The sequence below is a fragment of the Cnephaeus nilssonii genome (assembly GCF_951640355.1).
Source record: "Cnephaeus nilssonii genome assembly, chromosome: 12".
Taxonomy (NCBI): domain Eukaryota; kingdom Metazoa; phylum Chordata; class Mammalia; order Chiroptera; family Vespertilionidae; genus Cnephaeus; species Cnephaeus nilssonii.
In genome coordinates, this window is record NC_137083.1 from 63,423,433 (window position 1) to 63,448,358 (window position 24,926).

Sequence of the window (24,926 nt, forward strand, 5' to 3'; positions counted from 1 at the left end):
GCATCCTAACTACCTTCAGAGGCTCAGTCCCAACCCCACCGCTGCTGCCAGTGTTCTGAAGTCTAGGATCCCCCTACTTCCAGGCAAGAACTCACCCATGGTGTCACCTCAGTCAAGAAGCCAATTGGAGAACTGGCGAGGATACTCTGGGGAGAGAACTGGTGCCATGTGACACACACTCTTCTCCAAGCACCCCCATCCTCTCAAAGGTTTAGGAGCCAACTTGGCCCGTGTTTAGGTATCAGTCTCTATACCCGTTTGTATTTTATACTAATACACACAAAGACCCAGGAGTTGACCCAAACATCCAGGTATGTGCATTCTAGCTGGGAAGATGTGTCTTTGTAGTTTGGGAAGTAACTTTGGGTTTCTGTGCATTCGAAGCCTTGGAGACATGGTCTGAAACTCCCCATATTCCATATTTCCCAACCCCTTCAGGAGTACTGCCCCTGAGTGGGTGCACCCAGAGGCTGGGGGCCTGCGTGAGAGTGGCTCTGTACCTGCTTCAGGCTGGCAGCTGGACACCAAGTAGGCTCTGATGGCTCCCCAGGGGAGGACACAATGGCTCACTGGCTGTCGTTTGTCCTGCCTCAGGGCTGGTGTCAGTCAGCCCCATGCACACCTCCCTCCTCCTCTGCTCATGGCCTGTGACATCACTGGCTGCTCCCAGAAGGCTGCCCTCTGCTCCTGAGCACCGGCTCTCTGTGCCTCTGGACCCCTGGCAGGACTGACTCAGAAGCAGAGTGGAGGCTGTCACCGGGACCAGACCACCACCACCCCTGGAGACTGAGAACCTCCCACTGAAGATCCCACCTCATTGCCACCCACAGGTAGCTACCTGCAGGCTCATTGTCTGCTCTGCCTCCCATGCTGTCTTTGTGTGGCCAAGTCAGCCTCTCTCCTCCTTTGTCTTTACAGCACCCAGCCTCCTGCCCCTTCAACCCCCGACCCTGCTTTCCCATCTTGTAAGCACCAGTTCTTTCACCAGACGGTTAATGTGAATGTTGGGGTGTGTGGTGTGGCTGCTGTGGATGGAGTTTGTGGATGGAGTTTCTGGGAGTTGGGGCATGGTGATTTTAGGTGTGGATATGGAACCTGAGTCCCCACAGCACCTCTGAGCTCTGGTCACTTAGGGGGGACACAATCCTATCAAGGATTCAGGATTTGGCTGGTAGTCTGAGCTCCTACCCCCTGCCCCCCCCCCCCCCGCCCCCCAGTCCTGACAGAGCCCTTCACACTCCCAGCTTAGCTCTCCTCTCTCCATTGCTTTGGTAGCAATTACACAGACATGAAGCAGGAATGGGGGGCAGAGAGGGAGCTGGGAATTTCAGCTTTGGGTGAGGAACTGGCTTCTAAACCCTTCTTGAATTTAACTCCCTGGGTAGCTCCTGACTTGTGGGGACCTCAGTTTTATTTTTGGAAAAGCTTTTGCCTTCCTTCCTGACTTTCTGAAAATATGAGAGTTTGAAGGGGAATGTGTCTCTGCCCAAGAGAGAAGTGAGGAAAAGCCAGTTTAGTTACTGAAGTTAAGAAGTAGCTCTAATTCCATACCCTCTGTGAATGTACTGTCTCTCCCTCAGCTGCACTGTAATCTCTTGGAGGGCAAAAGTCTTGTCCCTTTTCTTTTGACTCCCTCCATCCCGAACAACCAGCAATACACTCATGACTAACACCCTGTTCAGTACATAATTGCAGATTAGTTAACTGAACCAAGATGGCGTGGTTATTACAGGCAAGTTCTAAGCCTAAGTGATTCTCTGCAGTGACCGCCATCCCTGCCCGGGTTCCAGGCATGAAAGGAGGTGGCTTCAACTCCAGCTACTTGCTGATAAAAGGATGAAAGACGTGGGGCCCATGACCTGTGTTCCTTGCTTGTGCTCCTATGTTGGTAGCCAACTGTTCTCTCCTGCTTCTCACTCCCTCCCTTCTACATGCCTTCGATACATGTTAGTTGAGTGAATGAGTGTCTGATCCCAGAATTGGTCTCTGAGAGTGAAGCTTCACTATGAGGTCTAGAACTCCGCAGAGTTAACAGGAACAGCAATCCCAGCAAGTGAGAAACTACCAAGAGATGTGTCTTCCAGAAGAAGCCAGGACTTGGGGCTTGTTTATCTCTGTTTCCAGCCTGTGAGACCAGAACCTCAATGCCTGGGGGTGGAGCTAGCCCCATGTTTCCCAAATCTCCCGGGAGCGTATAAAAAACAGGAGCAAGACCTTCCCTAAAGTGTCCTGAAGGAAGCTTTCTGGCTGCTGGTTTGGGAGAAGCTAACCTCAGGAGCTGCCCAAAAGGGAAGGCGGAGCCTTGAACCTGGTCTCCGGCCTCAGATATTTGGCAACTGGGACCTTTGGTCACTGATGCCCTCTTCTGGCTGGGCAGCGTATCCTAAGTTTGAATCTGAGCTTAAGGGGCAGGAGCCCTAGCCCAAGTGCATCACCCAGGGCTGAGAAGGCTACTGAGGGGTCAGAGATGACAGTTGTCTATTTGGAAAAAGAGAAGCCTGAACATTGGCAGGCATTATCCCTTTCCACCTCCCTGTACATGGACATGTGAGAAATGAGAGCCGCCCCCTCCCTCCCAGACCCTTATCAGGACATCCAGAAAAATTCAGTCCTCTGCTGGCCCTGTGATGTTTTACTTCATCACAGAAGGGTTTAAGTAAAGAAAATTTGAATTTGCTTAGCTAACCTCCTGGCAAATTTTAGAAACCTGACCCTTTATCACAATATACTATATCCTTAGGCCATTCTAAGCAAGAGACTTCACCCCAAATCACCCCCGATTATCACAGGCCCAGCCCCAAGACCGAGGAAGGAGATCCCAGGAGGAACTCCCCTCCCCAGGCTTCCCAGTTCCTGCCCTTCTGTGAAGAGGTCAGCCTGGAGCATGCCACAGGACGGTAAAACGCCTGGGAGAAGTGGGAAGGACAGGGTGGCGTAAGGAGGGAGGGGATATCTACGGGGTCTGCTTCCATCCACGTGGTTTCATCTGCCCTTGGCCAGTGTTCAGGGGAAGCTTTGTCCAGTTACTCCTTCCCTGCTCCACCCTATTTCCCTTAGATCATGGGGGTCGCAGAGCAAAGTCTCACCCATGAGCCAGCTCCCAAGAAAGAGGCATGTTTGGAGGACCCTGGGAGCAGAAGGGGAGCAATCCCCTGGGGGGAAGACTTTCTCTATGGTGGAAAGCCAGGCTGGAGGGTCCTTCATGCCACAGGGTGGGCTGGAGAGAGGGGACACATGGTTTGTGGATGCCTCCTTCTCATGCCCAGGGATCAGCAGTGTGAATCAGCTGGGGGGGCTCTTTGTGAACGGTCGGCCCCTGCCCCTGGACACCCGACAGCAGATTGTGCAGCTGGCAGTCAGCGGGATGCGACCCTGTGACATCTCACGGAGCCTTAAGGTAGTGGGCTAGAACTTTCACCCAGGGATGGGGACAGGACGCAGGGAGAAGGGGTCCCCCTTAAGGCAAGTCTGGAGCTATTACAGACTCTGGGTTACTTCCTAGAAGATCCACTTGGGGGCTGGGATGGGGAACTTCAGGCTCCCAGAGATGAGGCTGGACTCTCCACTCTGTGGCCTGGTCCCATAGGTTTCTCTTTGCCTTGTCGCCTCCTCTGTCCCAGGTACACTCACCTTCTGCCCATTATGCCTTAGCTGTTCCTGCTTCTCACCTGACCCAGGTATCTAACGGCTGTGTGAGCAAGATCCTAGGGCGTTACTACCGTACAGGTGTCTTGGAGCCCAAGGGAATTGGTGGTAGCAAGCCACGTCTGGCCACACCCCCTGTGGTGGCTCGAATCGCCCAGCTGAAGGGTGAGTGCCCGGCCCTCTTTGCCTGGGAGATCCAACGCCAGCTCTGTGCTGAAGGGCTTTGCACCCAGGACAAGACTCCCAGTGTAAGTGCCTCCTCTCCCACACTGGGGCTGCAAACAGGTTATCTGGGGAGAAGATCCCTTCTTATCTCGCAATGAGGCCATCCTAGGCTGGCAGGCTGGGCTCCTGGGCTCTCTTCTGAAAAGGGGTGAGACAGGTGAGAAGAAACCATGGGGGAGAGAAAAGGCTGCCCGTAGGAACTGTGTGGGCCGGGACAGAGGAGAGAAAGGATACTGGGGAAATAGCCTTAGGATGCAAGCCTGGGACTGTGTACCATCTCCCCCCTCAACACCCTGACACCTCCAGGTCTCCTCCATCAACCGAGTCCTGCGGACACTGCAGGAGGACCAGAGACTGCCCTGGGCACAGCTCAGATCACCCGGTGGGTCTTTGCGTTGCCCCCAGGGATGATCAGAACCAAACCTAAGCAGTTTGCAGTTCATTACAGTATCATTCCCTCCTGGCAGAAGAAAACTGAGGCTCAGAGAAGGGAAATGACTTCCCCAAGATCACCTGCTAGGTGTTGGCAGGTCCTAGAACAGAACGCAAGTCCCCTAGCCTTAGGTTCACAGGATCTGCTGATGAAGAGGCAGGACTGGGCCTTCTAACCCTCCCTCTGCCCCATGCACAGCTTTTAATAGCACCTTTCGTGACCTGTGGGGTTATGCAAACCTGGACCAACCTTGCTGCTGTTTCCCCACAAACACCAAGCATGCTTCCTACTGTGGCATTGAGTATGCCTCCTACCAAGTGCCTCTGCAGTGACCTCCAAGTGCGAATGCCCCCCCCCCCCCCAGAGCAGCTCTGCTCTTATACCCATAGCCCTGTCTCCTGTCCATAGCCCCAAGGCCTTGGGGACCCCATCTGACCAGTGGAATCACCATCACAAACTACCACAAGCCATTGTCCCCCTTTTCAGCTGTTTTGGCTCCAGTTCCTCACACTCCCCATAGTGGCTCTGAGGCTCCTCGAGGTCCCCACCGGAATCGGACTATCTTCTCCCCAGGCCAAGCTGAGGCGCTGGAGAAAGGTGCTGGGCCGGGGTGGACAGTGGGTCAGAGGTTGCTCAGTGTGCCATATGGAGGCAATGTCCCTGAGGCCTGTGGGCAAAGGTTGAGAGGTGGAGGCTGTGGTGGTCCTATCTTGGGGACAAAGGCTGTTTAGAATTGTAGCAGGTGGGGCGTGGGGCCTGAGGGGGAGACCCATGCCTTGCTCCTCTCCCCATGCCCTTGCGATGAGCCCCGATCTCTGCAGAGTTCCAGCGTGGGCAGTATCCTGATTCAGTGGCCCGTGGAAAGCTGGCTGCTTCTACCTCTTTGCCCGAGGACACAGTGAGGGTGAGTGAGCTCTGCCACATAATGTGCACAAACCACAAGGATAGAGTCTGTTCTGGGAAGGCTCTGGGTTCTGGTGAGGTGGAGAAGGGGGCAATAAGGTGGAAACAAATTGTTTGGAGCAGAAATTAGAGACAAGAGCCTCCTTGTTCTCCTCTCCTTCCCCACTTCAAGCCTTTGAGTTGAGAAGGGACAGCAAAGGCCAGAGCAGGAAGGGAAGATGTCAGGTCTCAGGAAAAGTCTGTGCTCTGAGGCAGGTCAGGAACAGGTGGTGAGAGCAGTAGGTGCCAGGAGGTGGGGAGCACAGCCAGCTACTTCGTTTCTGCCCTTTCTCAGGTCTGGTTTTCCAACCGAAGAGCCAAATGGCGCCGACAAGAGAAGCTCAAGTGGGAAATGAAGCTTCCAGGTAATTTCTCTGCCCATCCATCCATTCACTCACCTACCCACCCACCCTTCCTTCCCTTCCTTCCTTCCTTCCTTCCTTCCTTCCTTCCTTCCTTCCTTTGTTCCTTCCTTCTTTCCTTCATCTACTCACCTACCCAGCCTTGCTTCCTTCCTTCCTTCCATCCATCCATCCATCCATCCATCCATCCATCCATCCACCTAACATTTACTTGGCCCTCCCATGTACCAGGCCCTATGTTAGATGCTGGACAGTCCCTGCTCTTCAGGGCTGCAGTGTCCTCAGTTTATCATCCCTGGAATTTAATCCTTCTTCCCTAGTCCCCCAAGGCTGTGCCAGTTGAGGGTTGTAGCATCCACCTTCTCTCACCCCTGTCAGAAGTTGCTCCCTTTCCCAGAACCTTCTTGCCTCTCACTGCCATGCCCCGCTCCCTAGACCCTGGTTTCTCCCTCTGAGTGGATCCACCCTCACTTTGTAGGTGCTTCTCAGGGACTGACTGTACCGAGTGCTTCCCCAGGGTTCGTCTCTGCACAGGTATCTATCTAAACAGGGAGTTTATAAACTTGGGAGACTGGAGGGCTCACTGCTTCTCCCACTCCCAGTGAAGGCCTGCACCAGATTTCATGACTCTCCTGGGGTCCCCACAGTGCACACTTCCAGAAAGTGCCATCCTCACAGTCTACTACATGAATGGCACCCTCTGGAGTTGTATCGTATGCATTCTGGCGGGGGCGGGCAGCCCTGGGGTCCCAGTCCTGCTAAACAGAAGGTATCACTGGCAGCTGAGGGTGTTCTCTTGCTTTTTTCTAGCAGTCCCTTGGCGGTGTGACCACAGTGGCCCTGCCTGTTCCAGAATCCATGGGTCCCTCCTGCTATCAGCTGTGCTGGGGGATAGCACCGGACAGGTGCCTGAGTGACACCCCACCCCAAGCCTGTCTCAAGCCCTGCTGGGGTAAGAATACAGGCCATGCCTCACGCCTGCAGGGTGTGGGGAGGGCTAGCTGACTCCACAGGAAGGCATGGGTCTCTGGTCAAGATCATCAAAGGAAACTCGATAGAGCTTTTCTCCTTGCTTGCATGGCCCACAAAGCTGGGGAGACTAGTATCTCCTGAATCTATAGGACCACCGACAGCGATAGCAGGAAAAGGGAGTGGGATTGGGATTTGAGTGTTTCTATTCAGGGTAAAGAACCAACATCTGTGACTCTCCTCATCAGTGATTTTGCGGGGGGTGGGGAGGGCGGTGGCAGCAATAATCCCAAGCTCACCCTCTCTCTGTCCCTGCAGGCTACCTGCGCCCCACAGCTGAGCCCCCTGCATTCAGTACTGTCCGGCCATCCTTGCCTTTCCTTTCACTGCCCCCGCCGCCGCCGCCGTCAGTCTTGGTGCCCCTCAGGCCTTGCTCTGGTTTGGCTCCCCAGTGCTGCAAGGCCTGCGATGAGGGAGGAGGGCCAGAATGCAAAGGAGAAGCGGTGCAGATGGTCTAATGCTGGCCTGCTCAAGCACACCGTTGCTCCTTCCTCCTTCCTGCATCTCTTCCTCCTTGGTGGACCTTGCCTGGTCCCGCCCTCTTGCCCCTCGTTCCTGCCACCTGATTTGAGGGACTGGAGAAGCCATGCTGACCCACTTCTCTTAGTGGCCTCAAAAGACCTCCACTTGGCAATTTAATAAAAACATTTTTTAACTTAGCAGTAGTTCCTATGTCCTTCATGTTTTTCCCATGAGCACTCATACTCACCCCTTACATTTAACAATTATAAACAGTTTGCTCTATCTATCTATCTATCTATCTATCTATCTATCTATCTATCTATCATCTATCTATCTATCATCTATCTATCAACTATCTGTCTATCTATCTAATCTACCTATGAATGTATGCATGCATGTATCATCTATCTAGCTAATGTATATATGGGTTTATGTAACTATGTATGTATATAGTATGTATCTATCTAGCTATCTAGCTATCTACATATGTATGTGTGTATATACCTATCTTGGTATTTGAGTGCTCATATACCCACACATATGTTCACACACACACACACACACACACACACACACACACACTGATAGTACATCATAGCGCATCACCCCTACGTCCTCCAGCATGCATCTCCAAAAAATAATAAATATTTTATATAACTGCAAAACCATGACCACATCTGAGAAAATTTTCAATATTCCTTAATCTAAAAAAAAAAAGACATTAATTTTTTAATGGCTTATCTCTCTCTCTCTCTCCATATATATATATATATATATATATATATATATATATATATATACACACACACATACATATATCTTTATACATATATATCATGGTAGCAAGCAATAGAAATGCTGTTTTTCACATTCTACTTGTCCCTTTATACTCCTGGGGTATGTTTGCTTGCTGCTTCTTCGCAGTAAGTTCCCAATCTGCTCAATTTTGTTCCCTGCAGAGAAATCTCTAGGCTCCTCCTGGGAAGCCTTGGAATGCAGGGAAAAAGAAAAATACGGGGAAACGGGGGTGAAGAAGAGGGTATTTGGGATGGGAAATGGGCTCATCCCTCCAAATTCTTCACCTTTTGAAGAGCAGGGATGGAATGACAATGCAAAACTTTGGGAGATTGGGGACCTTTTTGTCTATTCTAGGTACTGGTCCAGAAGCTGTCCTTCAAGAGATCTCTTTATCATCAAACACTCTAGAATTATGCTGTTCAATAAGTAGTCACCAACCACATGTGGCTATCAAAATTAAATACAGTGAGTAATTCAGCTCCTCACTCATACCAGCCATCTATCAAATGCCCAAGTCACATGTGGCCTGAGGCTACTGTATTGGACATTAGCATGAAATTCCAAGGATAATAGAGCCTGCCCCTGCCCTGCCTTCAATACGCCCAAGCTGGAGGCCTGCTGGACAGACCGCCCAGGGAGATGGGTGAGGCTTTGCAGGGTGACAATCTGCCTAGCACCATCTGAAAAAAAGCCATTCACTTCAGCGACAGGACTGACATCAGCAATGGGAGAAGAGGCCCATGGCTGAGCACATTCAAGTGGAGAATGGATAGCCACTTGTGGGAAACAGGGCATAAGAGAGAAAATATGTTGTATGTGTCCCCGTGCACACGCATGCCCGCTCATATGAGTGTGGATGTGTATTTATGGAATGCTGAGAGATTCTGCATTAAATGACCTCCAAGGTCCTATCTCTGAAGAATGTGTCCACTACATATCTGTGGCTTGTTCTTCATGTTCTCTAGGAAAGGAGGTGTCCTGGCCTCTAGTGTTCTCATGCTTCATTTATTGGATAAAATTTTAACAAAATTCTTTTATATCTCTTGAGGAGAAACATACTTACAAAGAAACCCTGAGGTCATTTTCCTCAATCCAAACGCAATATCTCTCATGTTCCAGTTTCAGCAGCTCTTCTAAATGGACTAAAAAATCAAGCACTCATTATGGTACAGTGCAGTTTTCCCAAAGTGGGGGTCAGTCATCATTGTTGGTATCTGAAAACACTTTAGGAGGTGTGTGAATGCTGCTTTAAATAATGAGTCAGGGGGGAAAGGGGGACATATGTAAGACTTTCAACAATAAGTAATTATTAAAAAAATAATATTGCGTCAGAAATGAAAATATGATTCCCTTTCTATTCTGATTACATCAAAGAAAAAGTCTTCATTTTGGTCCTAGTTTTTAGCGCCTCTGTAACAGTTGCTAATCTTTTTTTTTTTTTTTTTTTTTTAACAGAGGGACAGGGAGCCTCAGGCTCTGAGCCTTGGTCAGGGAAGGAGGAAATCTAACTAGGGCTGATAACACCACTTTATTTTCATTGTATTTACTTTTAGGACCATTTTCTATTTTTGGCAAGTGATTCTGGTCTTCCATTTTATGATAGTGATTAAAATAACCCTTTCTACATAAATATACTTGAGTCTATGTCAATAAAAACATGAATAGGGCAGATGGCAAGTAGATAAACATCAAAGTTATGAAGACAGTGCAAGTATGACAGTCACCTTGGAAGCTCTGTTTTGATGGAAAGAGTAATGGCCATTAGAGTCCACTCTAATTGAAGAATTAAGCCAGAGGTCCCAGTCATGGGACCTTGGGCAAATTACTCCAGCTTCCTGAAAAAGGTGGGCAGTGATGGGGAAAGTACCTGTTGTGCCCAACTGACTGGACCGAAGGACCAAGATAGGATGATTGGTTAACTTCAGGGGTGATGGGGTCGTGGTGAGAGGATGGGCTATATAGGCATAAGCTATTATTACCATTACCCTGTGCCCATAGGATTAATGAGCCTTCATTCTTTCTAAACCAACGGACATTTAGTCATATCTGGATTCTGAGTCCTTCAGGGCAAGGCTGACTCCTTATTGTATCACTGGGGAAAGCCTGGTGTTTCTGGTGGGGATGGGGAGGATCAATGGAAGATCCATTGATCTTCTAGGTCTCATTTGGTCTCTCTTCTGGCTAGGACTTGGAGTGATGTAGGGCTTCAGTATCAACCTACCCCTTCCTCCAGACCCCTACTCTGTACTGAGTAAGATGCACACCAGGGTCTTGGGGGTGGCCTTTTGTGATGTATTGTTGCTATAAACAGATGTTTTGCTAAACTGGGTAGGAAAAGTTGTGTAACAGATATTCTTCTCGTGGATCTTGACTCTGGGGTTCTTGTTCTGTTTAGTGTAGTAGTTTCTCCTGGAGGAATTGGATTTCTGTAGGTGGCATCCCATTGACCTGGGAAATGAAGAGGAAATAGAAACCATCAGTCAGTCATTTGCTGATCTCTGTATTTTAGGAAAAAACCTGTAAGATCCTGTGGGAAGAGAGAGGGTAAACTGATTTGTCCCATTCTTTATGAGGGAGCACATGGACATGTAAAGTTAATTTATAGCAAAAGGCAGTAGAAATTATTTTTTAATCAAATGAATGGTGCAGAAATGCCATCAGAGTTCTTAGGGAGACTGCAGTCAATAGGTACAATTTACTAAGTGAGAGTATCCTAGGTGCCAGGCTGTTTACTAAGCATTATACAATCATTATCTCATGTAACACAACAATCGCATGAGATAAATACTATATCCCCATTTCACTCTTGAGAAGCAGACTTTATGACATTTATTTGTCCAAGTTCAAACGGGTAAAAATCTAATTACAACCCAGTTCTGTGTCCAGAAGGGAGCTCCTAACCGCTACAATACACTGTCTCCTTGAATGTCAGGCCTGGAAGGAGCCTGAGAAATTAAGTTCAAGCCAACCCCTTCATGAAATAGATCAGAAAACAAGTCCAGTGGAATTTCATTTTATTTTTTTCCAGTCTGGTCATAGTAAAAGGTTTGTGTGAAAAACTGGTAGAAAAATGGAGGAAAGGAGAGAACACATATTGGGGAGGAAGGGGGTCCTATACCTAGATTCATATTGTCATTTAACCTTCACACCACCCTATCAATTAGATATTATTCCCATTTTACAGATAAGGAAACCAAGGCCTAGAAGTGTTAAAGCAATTTTCCCAAAGACCAAGCCTTATTAACTCTTGGTTTCAGATCTATTTGATACCAAAGTATCATACTACAACATCACCACTTCCCAAGGCAGGCAAGGGAGGTGGGTTGTGAAAGGATAGGTCTAAGAGCAGTGAGGTGTTTGTCCTCAAGAGCTGTGAACAGGGAATGATGGCTTGGAGGCAGTATTTTAGGAAAGGGAACTAGATGTGGAGAACAGATTAGGTGGGGATGGATCTGGTGAGTGCTATGGGGGAGCCTTTGTTACAGTGCAGGCTTTTGAAATGTTAATATCCTCCTTCCTTTGAGATGTGTGAATCTATTTAACTCCCACGATAACCCTGTGAGGCAGGCAGATTGGATATCACCTCCATTGAAAATGGAGACAAGGAAACTGAGGCTCAAAGATGTGGTTTGCCAAATGATACAACAATTCAATGACTCAGCAAGTATACAACCCAAATCTTCTGACCCCCATTCCAGGGCTCATTCCAACATGTCCCAGCTCCCTTGAAAGCATCTCTGACTTGGAATAAGCAGGCAGGAGGGCTGCTTATCTGACCTGGTAGTAGTAGCAATTAAGGAGGAACAAGCAGCCCTGACCAGTATGGCTCAGTTGGTTGGAGCATCTTCCTATATGCCAAAAGGTTGTGGGTTCAATTCCTGGTCAGGACACATACAGAAGGCAACCAATTGATTCTCTCTCTCTCCCCACCCCACCCCCCCCCCCATCCCCTGCCTTTTCTCCCCTCTCTAAAATCAATAAGCATATCCTCAGGTGAGGATTTTTTTTTTTTTTAAAGAAGGAGCAAGCACTAAAGAGGCCTTGTTAAGGAAGAAGCCAATAATTTCCAGGGGCGGGGCGGGGGGGGGGGGTGGTGGTGAAGGGAACAAAAGGGAGGAAGAAGAGATGGAGCTGAGGTCTTGAGCCTGAGCCATCTGGGAGGATGGCAATGCCCTAGATGGCCATGGGGAGGGGAGAATGAGGCAGCTGATTTTGAAGGGATGGCAGGATGAAGTCAAGTCAACTGTCAATCAGGAAGTTAGAGATGAAGTTAGAGTTCAGGAGAAGGGTCAAGGCTAAAATAAATATCTGGGAGCCATCAGTACCCCAGAGATCCAGGAGTAAGGATAGAAAGTGCACTGGGTAGAAAGCATATCTTCAGTCACTCTTTTTGAAAAAAATGAGAAAACTCTGCATCTTAATAAAGATAAACAGATACACAGTATAACCTGTCCCCTGAAGGCTTGCTTGCAAGTGCTGTTCTGTGTGGCATAATAGTGAGAAACCTAGACCTGGGATTCAGAAATCTAGACCTGGGATTCTAGAAACCTAGATCCTCTCTCCAGGATATCTAGGACTAGGATCCCCGAGAGGCACGGGCTTGGCACACATGTCCGGAGTTGATATAGTTGTAGGACAGAAGTCAGCCCATGGTACATTTTGGTCTTACTCTCACCTGCCACCCCTCCACCTCCCTTCTCCTCCTGCCCCCCGGTTCCTGCTCCCCTACATCAGGTTCTTACCCACTGTCCCTTACCTAAAATTCCCAAATACACTCTTTGGTAATGTCCTCGCTGTCTGCCAACAGGGTGCCACTTCGGTCGGATCGCATGTAGAAGCCATTGGGTGCCAACACTGTGAGCAAGTTGCTCCCCTGAAGCTCGATACAGAAGTTGAGGGCAAACTTTCCCCAAGGGCGAAAGGTGCCAAAGGATGTTATTGACCAGAAAGATCCACCCTGTGCTGGGGAGGGGAGAGCTCAGGTCAGTGGGCCATTCGGAAGGGGAGCCCTCCAGCAGTACAGCCTCTGAGGGGGCTCCCAGGACAGATGCCACCCTCCCTGGCTCCCCTGCCGGGCCTGCGCTGGCAGACCCCTCCATGGAAATGCAGGAGGGCTGGTTTCTGTTCTGCCAACCCATCTGGAGGCCTAGAAGTGTGAAAACTAAAAGACACTCTGGTTTTCCCTTTGTGATGAACAGGTCCTGAGTGGCAGACCCTGATGTCTGAGTTGGGGCTAAGGCAAGGCTAGACTGTGAGCTGAGGGTGAGGAGCTACTCACCCTGAAAATGGTAGATGCCCTGGCGGCAGGGCAGCAGGTGAATGCAGTTGGGCTGGTCCATGTTGCACTGCATGAGGTCATGTCCTGATGAGATGCCCACATATCCATACCGACCTCGCAATGCAAGGAAGGGGCGGTTGGCTAATCGAATCCCAAATTCTTCATTTGGGCCTGAAAGGAATTAGGAAGGCATTATTTGGGCGGGTTGCCTCTAGAAGCTTTGTCAGATAGAAGCAGGAATGGGGGGACACTAATTGCAGAAGGCTATTGTCGATATTTTAACATTTAGTGAACACCTACTGTGTGCTAGGTACTGGTGTGAAATGTTTGTGAAAGCACTTAGAAATTTTTATAGTCTTCCTACCTTTGAGATGTGTGACTCTCTCTAACCCTCATGATAACCCTGTGAGGCAGGCAGATTGGATATCACCTCCACTGAAAATGGCTCAAAGAGGTGGTTTGCCCAAATGATGGCAAAAATTCAGAGACTCGGCAAGTATACAGACCCAAGTCTTCTGACCCCCTATTCCAGGGCTCATTCCAATATGTCCCAGCTCCCTTGAAAGCATCTCTGACTTGGAATAAGCTGGCAGGAGGATCTGCTTAGCTCACCTGGAATGGTGGCATTGGCTATGAGCAGGCTGTTGGGTGCGATGCCCAAGAAGCGTCCACTGGGAGACTGCAGGATGATCCTGCCACAATTCCAGTGCATACGGAAGAAGGTGTCACACTCCATCGGGTGCCCATTCGCCAGCACCGTCCTATGGCGCCTCTGGAGAGAATAATGAGGACAGAAAAGGAACGCAAGGGATGAAACTAGCTTTCTTCCCACCATTTTTATTCCTAAACCTTCTTTCCTACATCCCACCCACTAGCCTTTTTCGTTCTCCCAGGGTTTGCTTTATACTTGCATATTGTTTTTGGAAAACATGTTGTGACCTCAGCCCTCTCACTTGCCTAGTCTGTGCTGTATCCCAGAGCCCCAGTATCAAAAAGGGACCTGGATATCCATATGGAGAGAAATAAACCTTGGCCCAGACTCCAAAATAATTTCAAAATGGATCATAGAGGTAAAAGTGAAACCTAAATTATAAAACATCTAAAAGAGAACAAAGGAGAAATTCTTTGCAATTTTGGGGTAGGCAATGATTTCTTGGGAACAAAAAAAAAAGCACTAATCATTTATAAAATGTAGAAATTGGACTTCATTAAATTTAAAACTCATTACTCAAAAGACACTGGTAAGCAACTGAAAAAGCAAGCCACAGATTGGGAGAAAACATTTACATATATTTGGCAAAGGACTTGACTTTAGAACATATAATAGAGAACCCTTATAATTCAATAATAAGACAATCCAATAACAAATGGGCAAAAAATTTGAACAGAGAAAATATACAAATACTCAATAATTACATGCAAAGATGATCATACATTATCAATTATAAGGGAAATGCAAATTAAAGCCATAATAAAATGTCATTACACACCCATTATGTTGGCTAAAATTAAAAAAAACCAACACAATACCAAGTGTTGAGGATGTAAAATGGTATAGTCACTTTAGAAATCTATTTTACATTTTCTTAAAAAGTTAAGCACACATTTTATCAGTAGTTACAATGCTGGGTATGTGCCCAAGATAATTGAAAAAATAGGCCCACAAAAAGACTTATACACCAATGTTTATAGCAACTTTATTCATAATAGCCAGACTGGGAACAACTCAAGTTATTAACAAGTGAATGGGTAAACAAATTAGGTTTGTGATTTTTTTATTTTTTATTTTTTTAGAGATAAAGGGAGCGGGAGAGAGAAAGAAACATCTATCAGCTGCCTCCTGCACACTTTCTACCTGGGATGGAGCCCACAACCTGGGTCCCTGCCCTGACTGGAACCTGCAACCTTTCTGTGTATAGGATGATGCCCAACCAACTGAGCCACACTGGCCAGGGCTGTTTGTGTTTTTGAGTAGTAAAATACTACTCAGCAATAGAAAGGAATCAACTTTTGATACATGCAACATCATGAATAAATTCAAACACAGTATGTTGAGTGAAAGAAGCATACGTACTCTAATACAGTATGATTCCATTTATATGAAACTAGAGGCCTGGTGCATGAAATCTGTCCACGGGTAGGGTCCCTAGGCCTGGCCAGCGATCAGGGCCAATCTGTGGGGTGACCAGCAGGGCAATTGGAGGCCTCCCGCAGGCACCCGCCTTGTCTGGCCTGGGGCCTGCCGGCTGAGGGCAGCTCCTGCATTGAGCATCTGCCCTCTGGTAGTCAGTGTGTGTCATAGCGACTGGTCGTTCCGCCGGTAGTTCCACCGTTTGGTTGATTTGCGTATTAGGCTTTTATTATATAGGATTCTGAAGTAGGAAAATCTAAATGTAATCCACAGTGGCAGAATACATATCAGCGGTAGTGAGAAGAGCAAGGATGAATGGAACTGACTGGAAAGGGGCAAGAGGAATTTCTGTGGTGGTGAAAATAGTCTCTAACTTGTTAAATGGTTGTGGCATGGTTGCATAGGTGTATACATTTGTCAAAATGTATTGAATTGCACACTTAAAATGGGTGTATTTTATTGTATGTGAGTTGATAAATAAAATTGATTTTTTTCAGAAAAGGCCCCATTGGCCCTAGCCAGTTTGGCTAAGTGGTTAGAGCATTGGCCCTTGGACTAAAGGGTCGATGAGGGCTGGATTCTGGTCAAGGACACATACCTTGGTTGCAGGCTTGAATCCCACCTCCGGTTGGGGCTCATACGGGAGGCAACCAATCAATGTGTCTCTCTCACATGGGTGTTTCTCTTTCTCTTTTTCTCTCCCCCTCTCTTCCACTCTCTCTAAAAAAAATCAATGAAAAAAATATCCTGCCGAAACCGGTTTGGCTCAGTGGATAGAGCGTCGGTCTGTGGACTAAAGGGTCCCAGGTTCGATTCCGGTCAAGGGCATGTACAATGGTTGTGGGCACATCCCTGGTGGGGGGTGTGCAGGAGGCAGCTGGTCAATGTTTCTCTCTCATCGATGTTTCTAGCTCTCTATCCCTCTCCCTTCCTCTCTGTAAAAAATCAATAAAATATATTTTTAAAAATATATATCCTCAGGTGAGGATTAACAACAACAAAAAAGAGGCCTCATTGGGTGAATATTGGCCCATTGGGTGAAAATGAATGTTTATTGACAAGGGCCTCCATGGTTCACTTTACCATCTGGTCATCTGCCTTGAAGAAGGATAAAGTGTGTCTAGAGAGAGAATTTAGGGCTTAAAGGTTATCTTGCTCAGAAAGCCAAGGTCTTACCTGGGCTAGGTAGCAACCATTGGCTGAACGAAGCTGCAACATGGGTCTGTCATTGTTACTTTCAAACTGGAACAACGACATTGGGGTTAAGTGCTCAGAGGCAGCATATACCTCAACATCTGCAGAGGAAGAATATGTCATAATAAGCCCAAGCCTTGTCTCATCCTCAGTTTCAGCCCCTTCTCTATGCTTTATGACTGGGGTTCCCTCTGCTTTCCCTCCTTGTCCTTCATCACCTTCTATTGGACCCTGGAAGCCCGGAGAAGACCCAGAACCCTTTCCCCTTTATTGCCCTTCTCCAGGGCACAGAGATCTTGGGACCCCTAGATATTCCTTGTGAGGAGGTTCGAAACTCCTTACTGATCCAAAACACATTTTCCTCTTTTCAGTAGCTAGCCCGCCCTTCCTCCCTGGCTGTATCGGACCCAGCACTTGCCATAGACGACAGAGAGGAACTTCCGAGTCTTTGCCCTGAGGCTGACCCAGGTGGGGCAACGCTGTAGGATGAACCACTCCTCACCCCTATGGGGATTGGAGCCCAGGCCCAGGAGCAGGCGTGGGCCCTGTGCATACAACATGCCCCCTTCTCCATCACTCAGTGCCATGAGTCCTCCAGGCCGCACTTGCATGTGGAAAGCAGTCTGTGATGAGGGTTTGGAGACCAGCCGGTCTAAGTGGGACAAGAAACAGTGTGTAGATGTCTCCAGGTGGTAGCAGCCATCTTGGAAATGCAACAGGAACCCACATTCCCCCAGGCAGGGAACTGGTGCGTCCACCCAGACACGACCCACAGTAGGGTCGGCCCTGGCATAGCGGTGGTTGAAGGGGCTGTAGAGGATCACGTGGACATGCAGGGCTGGCCGGGGCGTCCACATATGGTAAGCTGAGAGGACCCGGGAGTTGCAGAACACATCGTGGCCGTCGGACTCCAGGTAACGACCACTGATTATGCACTGGAGGGTCCACTTGCCATTGCGGTGGAAACGGAGTAGGAAGCATCCGTGGTGGCTCGTCCTTGGCCGGTCATAGCACAGGGAGCCGTCTGCCTCACACAGAAGGTAGAGGCCCTGCAAGCTCCTTAGCCGTACCACAGCCTGTGTGTCATGCTCATTGCTGACCAGAATCTCCCAGGTCTGGAGGCATTGGGAGGGAGGAGAGGGAAATCAGTACTGCAAGTGACTAGACCCAGGAGTCCTACAACCATCACCTCCGGCACCACCCTAGACCAACCAACTTCCCCTTCCACATCAGCCTCCTGGATGTTGGTTTCTTTACTCTCTCATCCAACAGCAATCAAAAGATCTCAGGACACCTCCAGCACTAGAGCCACAGGGCTTCTCAGGATCCCAAGAGAAGTTCTGGATGCCCACCTTCTCCAACTAATGGAAGGTAAACCTCCCTCTCTTCCTTGGACCACTTTCTTCAATACCTAGTTTTTAAAGAAATGTTTTGGTTGAAGTCTTACTTCTCTCTTCCTTACTGTTGCCCCTGAATAGCACACTCAGCCAACTCTTTCATCCCCAAAGGACACCTCCCGAACATGGCAGGAGAAAAGCAAGACCTCTTACAGCCAGGCCTGGGCTCAGGGATGAGTCAGGGAGCACAGAGAGTTGAGATGCAATTGTTTGCTTTAGCTGCGATCAACCCTGTTATAAGCGAGAGGATCTCGCTACTGCTTCAATCTTAGTGCCATCCCAGAGGGGCCTCCATCTCTCTAAAATGAGAACCAACTCTCCTAGGGCTTCTAGAGTACCCCATTTCCACACTACAACCAGAACAAAAACATAGTCTTGCAGTATCCACTGATTTAACTGTTGGATCCCCAAAATTCTGCCTTCCAGCCTGGGCTCTCCACCTCTCCTCTTTGTGATGACACAGCCACTCTGTGCTGGAATGCAGGGTAGGGGACATACAGAGCTAGACCAAGTAGCAAGGCCAGGGCTGAGCGTCACCTCCTGGAATAGGTTTAGAGACAGGGAGATGGAGCAATAGAGACCGGTGGGCAAGAGCCTGGGGTAGAAGGGTCTTGAGCTAGCAATGGCAGAGGCCAGAAAAGTAATCAGGTAGAGTGCACTTCCCCGCTCCCCTCTCGTCCCCCACATGAGAGCTTAGTCACTGGGAAAATGGTTCCAGTACAGGTTTACTCTGTTACCTGTCTCCGGCCCAAACCTTTTGCAGTAGTAGTGACCATATTCTTATATGGCTCATAAGTGAGGTAGGATCCTGCCCAGCTGATGAGCCCAACCCTTAGGTCTTCCGGCTTGGGTAGCCTTTGCATCCATTCCACCTCCTCCATGGGGCCGGCACCACAGCTGATGACTCCTTCCGGCCCAGCCTTCCCCCCAGCGGTGAGGTTCCACAGGCCATAGGGCCTGGAATCAGGCCCAAAGTACCCACCGGAAGACGTTCCCAGAGGGAACTTTCCAGGCAGAGGCTGACTAGGGCTCAGCACCTCTGTGACCCGGGCGCATTGTGACTGAGAGCTGCCCCTCATCCCACCATAGTGGGGAAAGGGCCCTGGCTCAGCATCAATCCATACCCAGAGGAAGTGGGTCCAGGCCTCGGGCATTAGCCTCTCCATGCCACTCCAGGATCCGATGTGGGCTGAGTTAAGACTGAGAATCAGAATTTCAGCTTGTGCTAGTGACCACCTGTGACTTCAGGTAAGTCCCTCTTCTTCACTTCTGTTTCTCTTTTTAATCACAGGAAAAAAAATCAACCCTTTTTCTCCTAGAAAGTGGGTTCTAGCTGGCTCCCCTGGGGCTTAAGGTGTTTTTGGAGTTCATAATATCCAAGAAAAAATCTGTTAACTTTTATGGCCCTTGGGAGGATGAAGCTAAAATGTCTCGGAAGGTACTTTTCAGGGAGGGTGAGGATACCCTAGATAGATAACCAGCAAGAATCAAATGACTCATTTTAATCAGGAGAGGCTGGCTCTGGAGCAGGGGAAGAGAATAGCCCAGGAGGGGAGTCCCAAGCACCCATCATAACCCCCCGCTGCACTGCTGCTGCGCAATCAGTGCTACCTCTAGTATCATTCCAGACCCCCAGAGTCTCTGTTAGCCATTACCTCCGGGAGAAAATAGCCCACAACCTGGAGAAACTGACATGAAAGAAGGGAGAACAGCAAATAAAATAAAATAAAATAAAATAAAATAAAATAAAATAAAATAAAATGGTGGCGATGGTAGGTTTTAAGCTTTGCTGGGATGCAAAGGGAAACGGGCAGAGTGAATCACGCTTGGAGAATAGCCCACGGCCCTGGTTCCTATTCCCCATTGGTGGGGGGTGTCTACCCAGGTAGGAAGAGTCCCAGTGGTGCATAGTAAAGAACTGTAATCCCCAGGCCCTACCAATGTTTCATAAAATAAGGCTAATAGACCACGGAATCGGCTGGGTGACTTTAAAGATGCATATTCATGTTTTCTCCAGTGTACCTCAGGACTCTTGTTTTTAATGAATGTTCCCTCCCCCTCAAATTTTAATGTGATAGTAATCATTAAGAACCACAGCTGGCTAGGACAGTGGTTGGCAAACTGCGGCTCGCGAGCTGCCGCGGTTTGCCGCTCTGTTGACTAATGACTTTGCCGACCACTGGGCTAGGAGATGGATAGGATATGAGAGTTATGTGGTTTACAGAAGCATGAAGTGAGATCCTGTTACCCTTAGCAAAGGCCCCTTGGAATTGGGATGAAATAGGATTTCCTCCACTGGAACCCCTACAGTATTTCCAGCCTCAATAAGGAGGGAGCAGCTGAGCTAGATGAACGCAGCAATGTATGTGTGTGTGCTTGGAGGGAGGGGGTTTGGCCCTGCAGCCTTAGCTGCTTTGAGCCTCCCCCATATTGTCTCGTTGCATCCAATAACCCAGCCCCCACTACTAGGCTACAGACAACATCATGTACAAACCACAGCAAATTTATTACTCAATATCCAGTGCCAAATCTTAGCACCACCCGGAGCCCTCCCCTGCCCTCCCCACCTGGCCCCAAGGGTATGCCCAAAATGGAACAAACAAAAGTAAACCCAGGTCCCTGCTCCTCCTCTGGAAGAAATGGTCTCGGCCCTGGAAGCCCCTTCCACAGGTCCCAGCAGGCAGGAGAGCGGACCCCTCTGTGCCCGGAGAGCAAGGCTCCAGGCTCCAACAACAGAGAGAACATGCAGGCATGAGGGGCAGGAGCAGAGGCCTGTGTCTGTGGGAGGAGGAGCAGGAGGGCAGGGCACTGCCTGAGGAGTCCGGGAGTCTGGTCATCCCGGGGATGCACGCGGGGGCTTCCGGGCAGCAGGGGCCGGCCCCTGGTTGGTTAGCGCTTTGACAGCTCATGGGACAGCCAGTCCAGCCCATCGTAGAGGCCTGTACCTTGGGTGGCACAGGTGGCCTGGACGTACCACTGTGGGGAGAAGGAAGGAAAGAGGTTAGTATCAGGGAGGAAAAGGGGGATGCCTTCACTTCCTGCCCAGCCTGCGGCTCCCTTGGGAGAGGCAGGACCCTCACCGTGCGACTGCGCAAGTGCTGCAGGCCCAGCTTGTCGGTCAGCTCGCTCACGGGCATGGCGTTGGGCATATCCTGCTTGTTGGCAAAGACCAGCAGCACCGCATCCCGCAGCTCGTCCTCCTGCAGCTGAGAGAGCCCAAGGGGGTGGAATCTGGGGTCCTTCGGGGTCCCCAGGCTCCCTCTTCCCTGCTGTGTAGGGAAGCTCTCCTTTCCTCCTTCTAGCATATTTGTGGGAAAAACAAAATATTGTGTAGTCTACTGCTGAACACAAGTCTAGAAAAGTTCTTTCTAGACTTAAGGCCAAGATGGCCTCCAGTGAATTATAACTTCACTGGAGTTACTCAAATTAGAAAAGGCTCTTTCTAGACTTAAGGCCAAGATGGCCTCCAGCGAATTATAACTCACTGGAGGCCATCTTGGCCTTAAGTCTAGAAAGAGCCTTTTCTAATTTGAGTAATTGCCCTAATCAAAATGACAAAATTTCGAAATGGAAAAGCAAGGACGTAAGATGATGCTTCTCTCCACCACATAGTCCCCTCTTCCCACTAACTTCTCAGACTCAGATGTGAAGACGTGAACATTCACGTCCTCTACTTGTTACCTGACCCAAATTCAAAACAGGGTGAGCGTCTCCTTGTGTCTGTGTCCACAAAGAGAAACACACGTTCAAGGCCCGTGAGGCATTTCCTGACTTCACACCACGACAGAGATCTGTCTCCACACCGGGGGCTCCGTCCCAGGGCCCTGGCGCTCACCATCTTCTGAAGTTCGTCAGCCGACTCCTGGACCCGCTCCCGGTCATTACTGTCCACCACGAAGATGAGACCCTGGGCAGAAAGGAAGGTGGAGTGTTCAATCACTCCCGTCTAGAACATACTTTAGTCTGGCTCTTTCTCTCTGTAATTGTCTCTAAAAACTTCCACTAAGGCTCTGCGGATGTCCTGGCACAAAGTGGAGACACCCTGCAAAGGATACAGCTTCTGCGCTCAGGCAAGCAATCTAGCTAAAAGACATGGGTGGGAGCAGGGAGAGAGGTGATGAGAGCTAAATCAGGCAACTTGGACCCTGGACCCCAACCCTGCTTCTCAGAACACCCCTAAGGTGGCTGAGTCTCAGAAGACTAAGGCCAATTCTGAAGGATGATGAGAAGCTAGCTTACAAAAGGGGGGGGGGGTAAGGGGGGTGTGAAGGAAGCAGGGGCTTTAACCTGGCCTGGGGGCCCAGACTAGGCCCACATCTGTCTTCCTAACCCTAACACCACCTCCCCGGGGGTTGGGGAGACATCCCTGCCCCCACCTGAGTGTTCTGAAAGTAGTGCCTCCACAGAGGCCGAATCTTGTCCTGGCCTCCCACGTCCCAGACTGTGAAACAGATGTTCTTGTATTCCACTGTTTCCACATTGAAGCCTGCAGATAATTGGGGGAAAAAAAAACGTGAGAAAAAAGTCCTGAAAGGAAGGAACTCACTAAAACTAGGTGAATTCAGCAGGGACACAAAAACCAGAGGGCAATGATCAAGGCCCAAGGGATCAGAAGCCCAGAGACCAGCAGTCCACAAATGGGGCGGGGTTAGGTCACATCCAGCCCTCCTGGGCACCATCCAACAGTACAGATACTGTGACCCACTTCTCAGGTAGCTGTATCTGGTGTCAGCTCCCAGTACTGGGATGCAGCGTGGGGCGTAGACCCCAAGGAGGTCAGCCGCGCTCCCGCTCCTCCAATCTTCCCTCCAGACTCACCTATGGTGGGAATGGTGGTGACAATCTCCCCCAACTTCAGTTTGTACAGGATTGTGGTCTTGCCAGCTGCATCCAAGCCAACTGCAAAGGAGAGGGGCATGGCGATAGAGACAGGAGCGAGGGAGCCCCCTAGAGACCAGGGAAGGGGAAAGGCCAGGACAGCTGATGGTGATGGGGCGAGGGGCTGAGAGCTCAGCGCCTTCAGGTGAGCGCTGTTGTCTACCTTCCGGGCCTTGAGGGCAGTCTGGGTGGTGAGCGCCAACTCCTGAACCCAAAGCCGGAGAGGAGGGACGGGAGAGGACTGGGGGTGTAAGGTCACAGGGGGAGAGTCCCGTTCCTTTGAAAAGTCGTCTCCAAGGGCGGAATCCTCCCTTCTCACCAGCCGGGCTGGGGCGGAGGGAGCTTCACCCCACCCAGGCCCGCAGCTCCGGGTCTCAGGGCCCAGGGTCGGCGCTGCAGACCGCGACCCGCCCGAGAGCAGTGGCCCGGGGGGCTAGGGAGTGGGTGACTCCGGGTCAGCGGTCGGGTGAGCTGGGCCGGAGGGACCGGGGGCGGGAGGGCTGCGCGGGGGCCAGCGCTCCCGTCCGGGCCGCGCGCTCGGTCTGCCTCACCCATGAGGATCCGCATCTGCTTCTTCCCGAAGATCCGAGAAAAGAGCGCGGACACGGTGAGGCCCATGGCGGGGCCCGGGGGAGGGGGCACGGGCTCGGACACGGGGGTGCAGGCTGGAACCGGCCGGTCGCGGGGGGATGGGGCTCGGCAGCAGCAGGAGGAGGAGGTGCCGCCACCGCCTCCGCGCGTCCCGGCCCGCCCTACGTCACTGCGGCCCCGCCCCCGCCCGCCCGGCCCCGCCCCGCGCCCCGCCCCGCCCCGCGGCTCGGGCTCCAGGGGAAACTGAAGCTGACCGAGTGTCCGCTCCGGGCTGCGTCCCGCGCCAGCTTGAAGGAGGAAAGGGTCAGGTTTCCCCGCCTGACTCTAGCGCGCCGGTCACATCTGCGGCTGCTGGACCGGCATCCGAGCGGGGCCGAGGAAAGCCGTCACCTCTGCACCGTGGCCCCCTTCCCCATCATCCGTGGCGGCCGCAGGGCTTTGGTTCGCAGCGTTCAGCTCACTCTGGGCTCCGGTTTAGCTCCTAGGAACTAGCAGCATCGCCTGTGTGCACCACCCTCTCAGGGAGGCGGAAGCTCCGTGCCGAGGTCTTAGTCCTCCCTTTGGCCCCCTCAGCTCCTGGAACGAGGGCATGACTACTCTCCAGTCACAGACTTGCAATCCTTACAAGGCCAAAGAGGACATTTAAAAGAGTCCCAGCATAATAACACAATCGCGGTGAACAATCAGATCAGTTCTACATCTTTAGCTCTGTTATTAACCTCTTTCTTCTCCTCCCTGTTGTCACTGCCCTATTTCACTACCATCTCTTCTCATGATTGATTGAATTAGCCTCTTCACAGGTCTCCTGCCCCTTGGTATCATCACCCAGTCATGATGATTCCACTCTTGCAATTAAAATTTAGTGTATTATCACCCAGGACAAAATCTACATGCCTCATTTTGGGTCCATACGCCAGCCCCATCTGCTGCCACCTCCTTCACATACCCTTGAGATGACTCTCAATGCTTCCCAGGTGAGCCAGGCTCTCTGAAGCCCTAGGAGTCCTTGCAATCTTTTCCCTCTGCCTGGAATGCTTGTTTCCCTCATCTCTAGTTATATGGGCAATCACTACTCATCCTTCAGATCCCAAAGGATTTTCCTTGACAGCCTTCTCTGCCTCCCCTAGATAGGCCTCCCTCCTAATTTCCATTTCACGTTAAATATACTTGTACACACTGGTATGATGGCTGGACTTGTGTTTGCAGGCCTGGTCCCTCACTTAGATGCGAGCTCCTGGAAGGCAGGACCTTGTCTCTCCATGGTGATGATCTGACATGGCATTTGATATGTTGAGGGTGGGACTGATCTGCATAGGATTCCTAAACTTACTGTGTGACCTTGGGCATGCTACTTAACCTCTCTGTGCTTCTTGTTTCCCTATCTGTAAAACAGTGCTAATGATACCCACTGAGCAGAGTTATTGTAAGACTACATAGCAAAACCCTCGTGAAGCTTCTGGAGTATAGTTGTTGGCACTTGGGAAAGACGTTTTGGCTATCGGGTGCCCTCTACACACACTTGTTGAATCAACTCAGCCGATTCAGAAGGGGTGCTAAGAAT

At 50.1% G+C, this 24,926-nt stretch overlaps 3 protein-coding genes across 3 annotated transcripts; 1 reads left to right on the forward strand and 2 right to left on the reverse strand.

The window, feature by feature from the left end:
* Positions 1-3,202: 3,202 nt before the first annotated feature.
* PAX4 (paired box 4) lies at positions 3,203-7,094 on the forward strand (the record flags this gene model as incomplete). The annotated part of the gene is made up of 9 exons (XM_079785806.1): positions 3,203-3,397; positions 3,678-3,893; positions 4,177-4,252; positions 4,790-4,900; positions 5,125-5,207; positions 5,541-5,610; positions 6,086-6,141; positions 6,418-6,559; positions 6,895-7,094. 9 exons carry the CDS (start codon positions 3,203-3,205, stop codon positions 7,092-7,094), a joined length of 1,149 nt encoding a protein of 382 aa, XP_079641932.1.
* Positions 7,095-12,652: 5,558 nt separating this feature from the next.
* On the reverse strand, positions 12,653-18,777 carry FSCN3 (fascin actin-bundling protein 3; the record flags this gene model as incomplete). Its single annotated transcript, XM_079786470.1, has 6 exons — positions 12,653-12,858; positions 13,175-13,345; positions 13,787-13,946; positions 16,482-16,600; positions 16,918-17,614; positions 18,634-18,777. The coding sequence occupies 6 exons, from the start codon at positions 18,775-18,777 to the stop codon at positions 12,653-12,655; spliced, it is 1,497 nt and encodes a 498-aa protein (XP_079642596.1).
* A 1,640-nt stretch (positions 18,778-20,417) lies between these two features.
* On the reverse strand, positions 20,418-23,519 carry ARF5 (ARF GTPase 5). The gene is made up of 6 exons (XM_079786533.1): positions 23,326-23,519; positions 22,715-22,795; positions 22,273-22,382; positions 21,732-21,803; positions 20,977-21,102; positions 20,418-20,872 (listed from the first exon to the last, which is right to left on the reverse strand). The coding sequence occupies exons 1-6, from the start codon at positions 23,390-23,392 to the stop codon at positions 20,786-20,788; spliced, it is 543 nt and encodes a 180-aa protein (XP_079642659.1). The 5' UTR covers positions 23,393-23,519; the 3' UTR covers positions 20,418-20,785.
* Positions 23,520-24,926: the final 1,407 nt, after the last annotated feature.

Excerpts from the sequence above, each read along its gene's own strand:
- ARF5 (XM_079786533.1), bottom strand. The coding sequence starts at position 23,392 with ATGGGCCTCACCGTGTCCGCGCTCTTTTCTCGGATCTTCGGGAAGAAG. Across the intron at positions 22,796-23,325 it reads GCAGATGCGGATCCTCATGG|TTGGCTTGGATGCAGCTGGC; the intron begins GTGAGGCAGACC and ends TCTCCTTTGCAG. Across the intron at positions 21,103-21,731 it reads CTGACGAACTTCAGAAGATG|CTGCAGGAGGACGAGCTGCG; the intron begins GTGAGCGCCAGG and ends GGGCTCTCTCAG.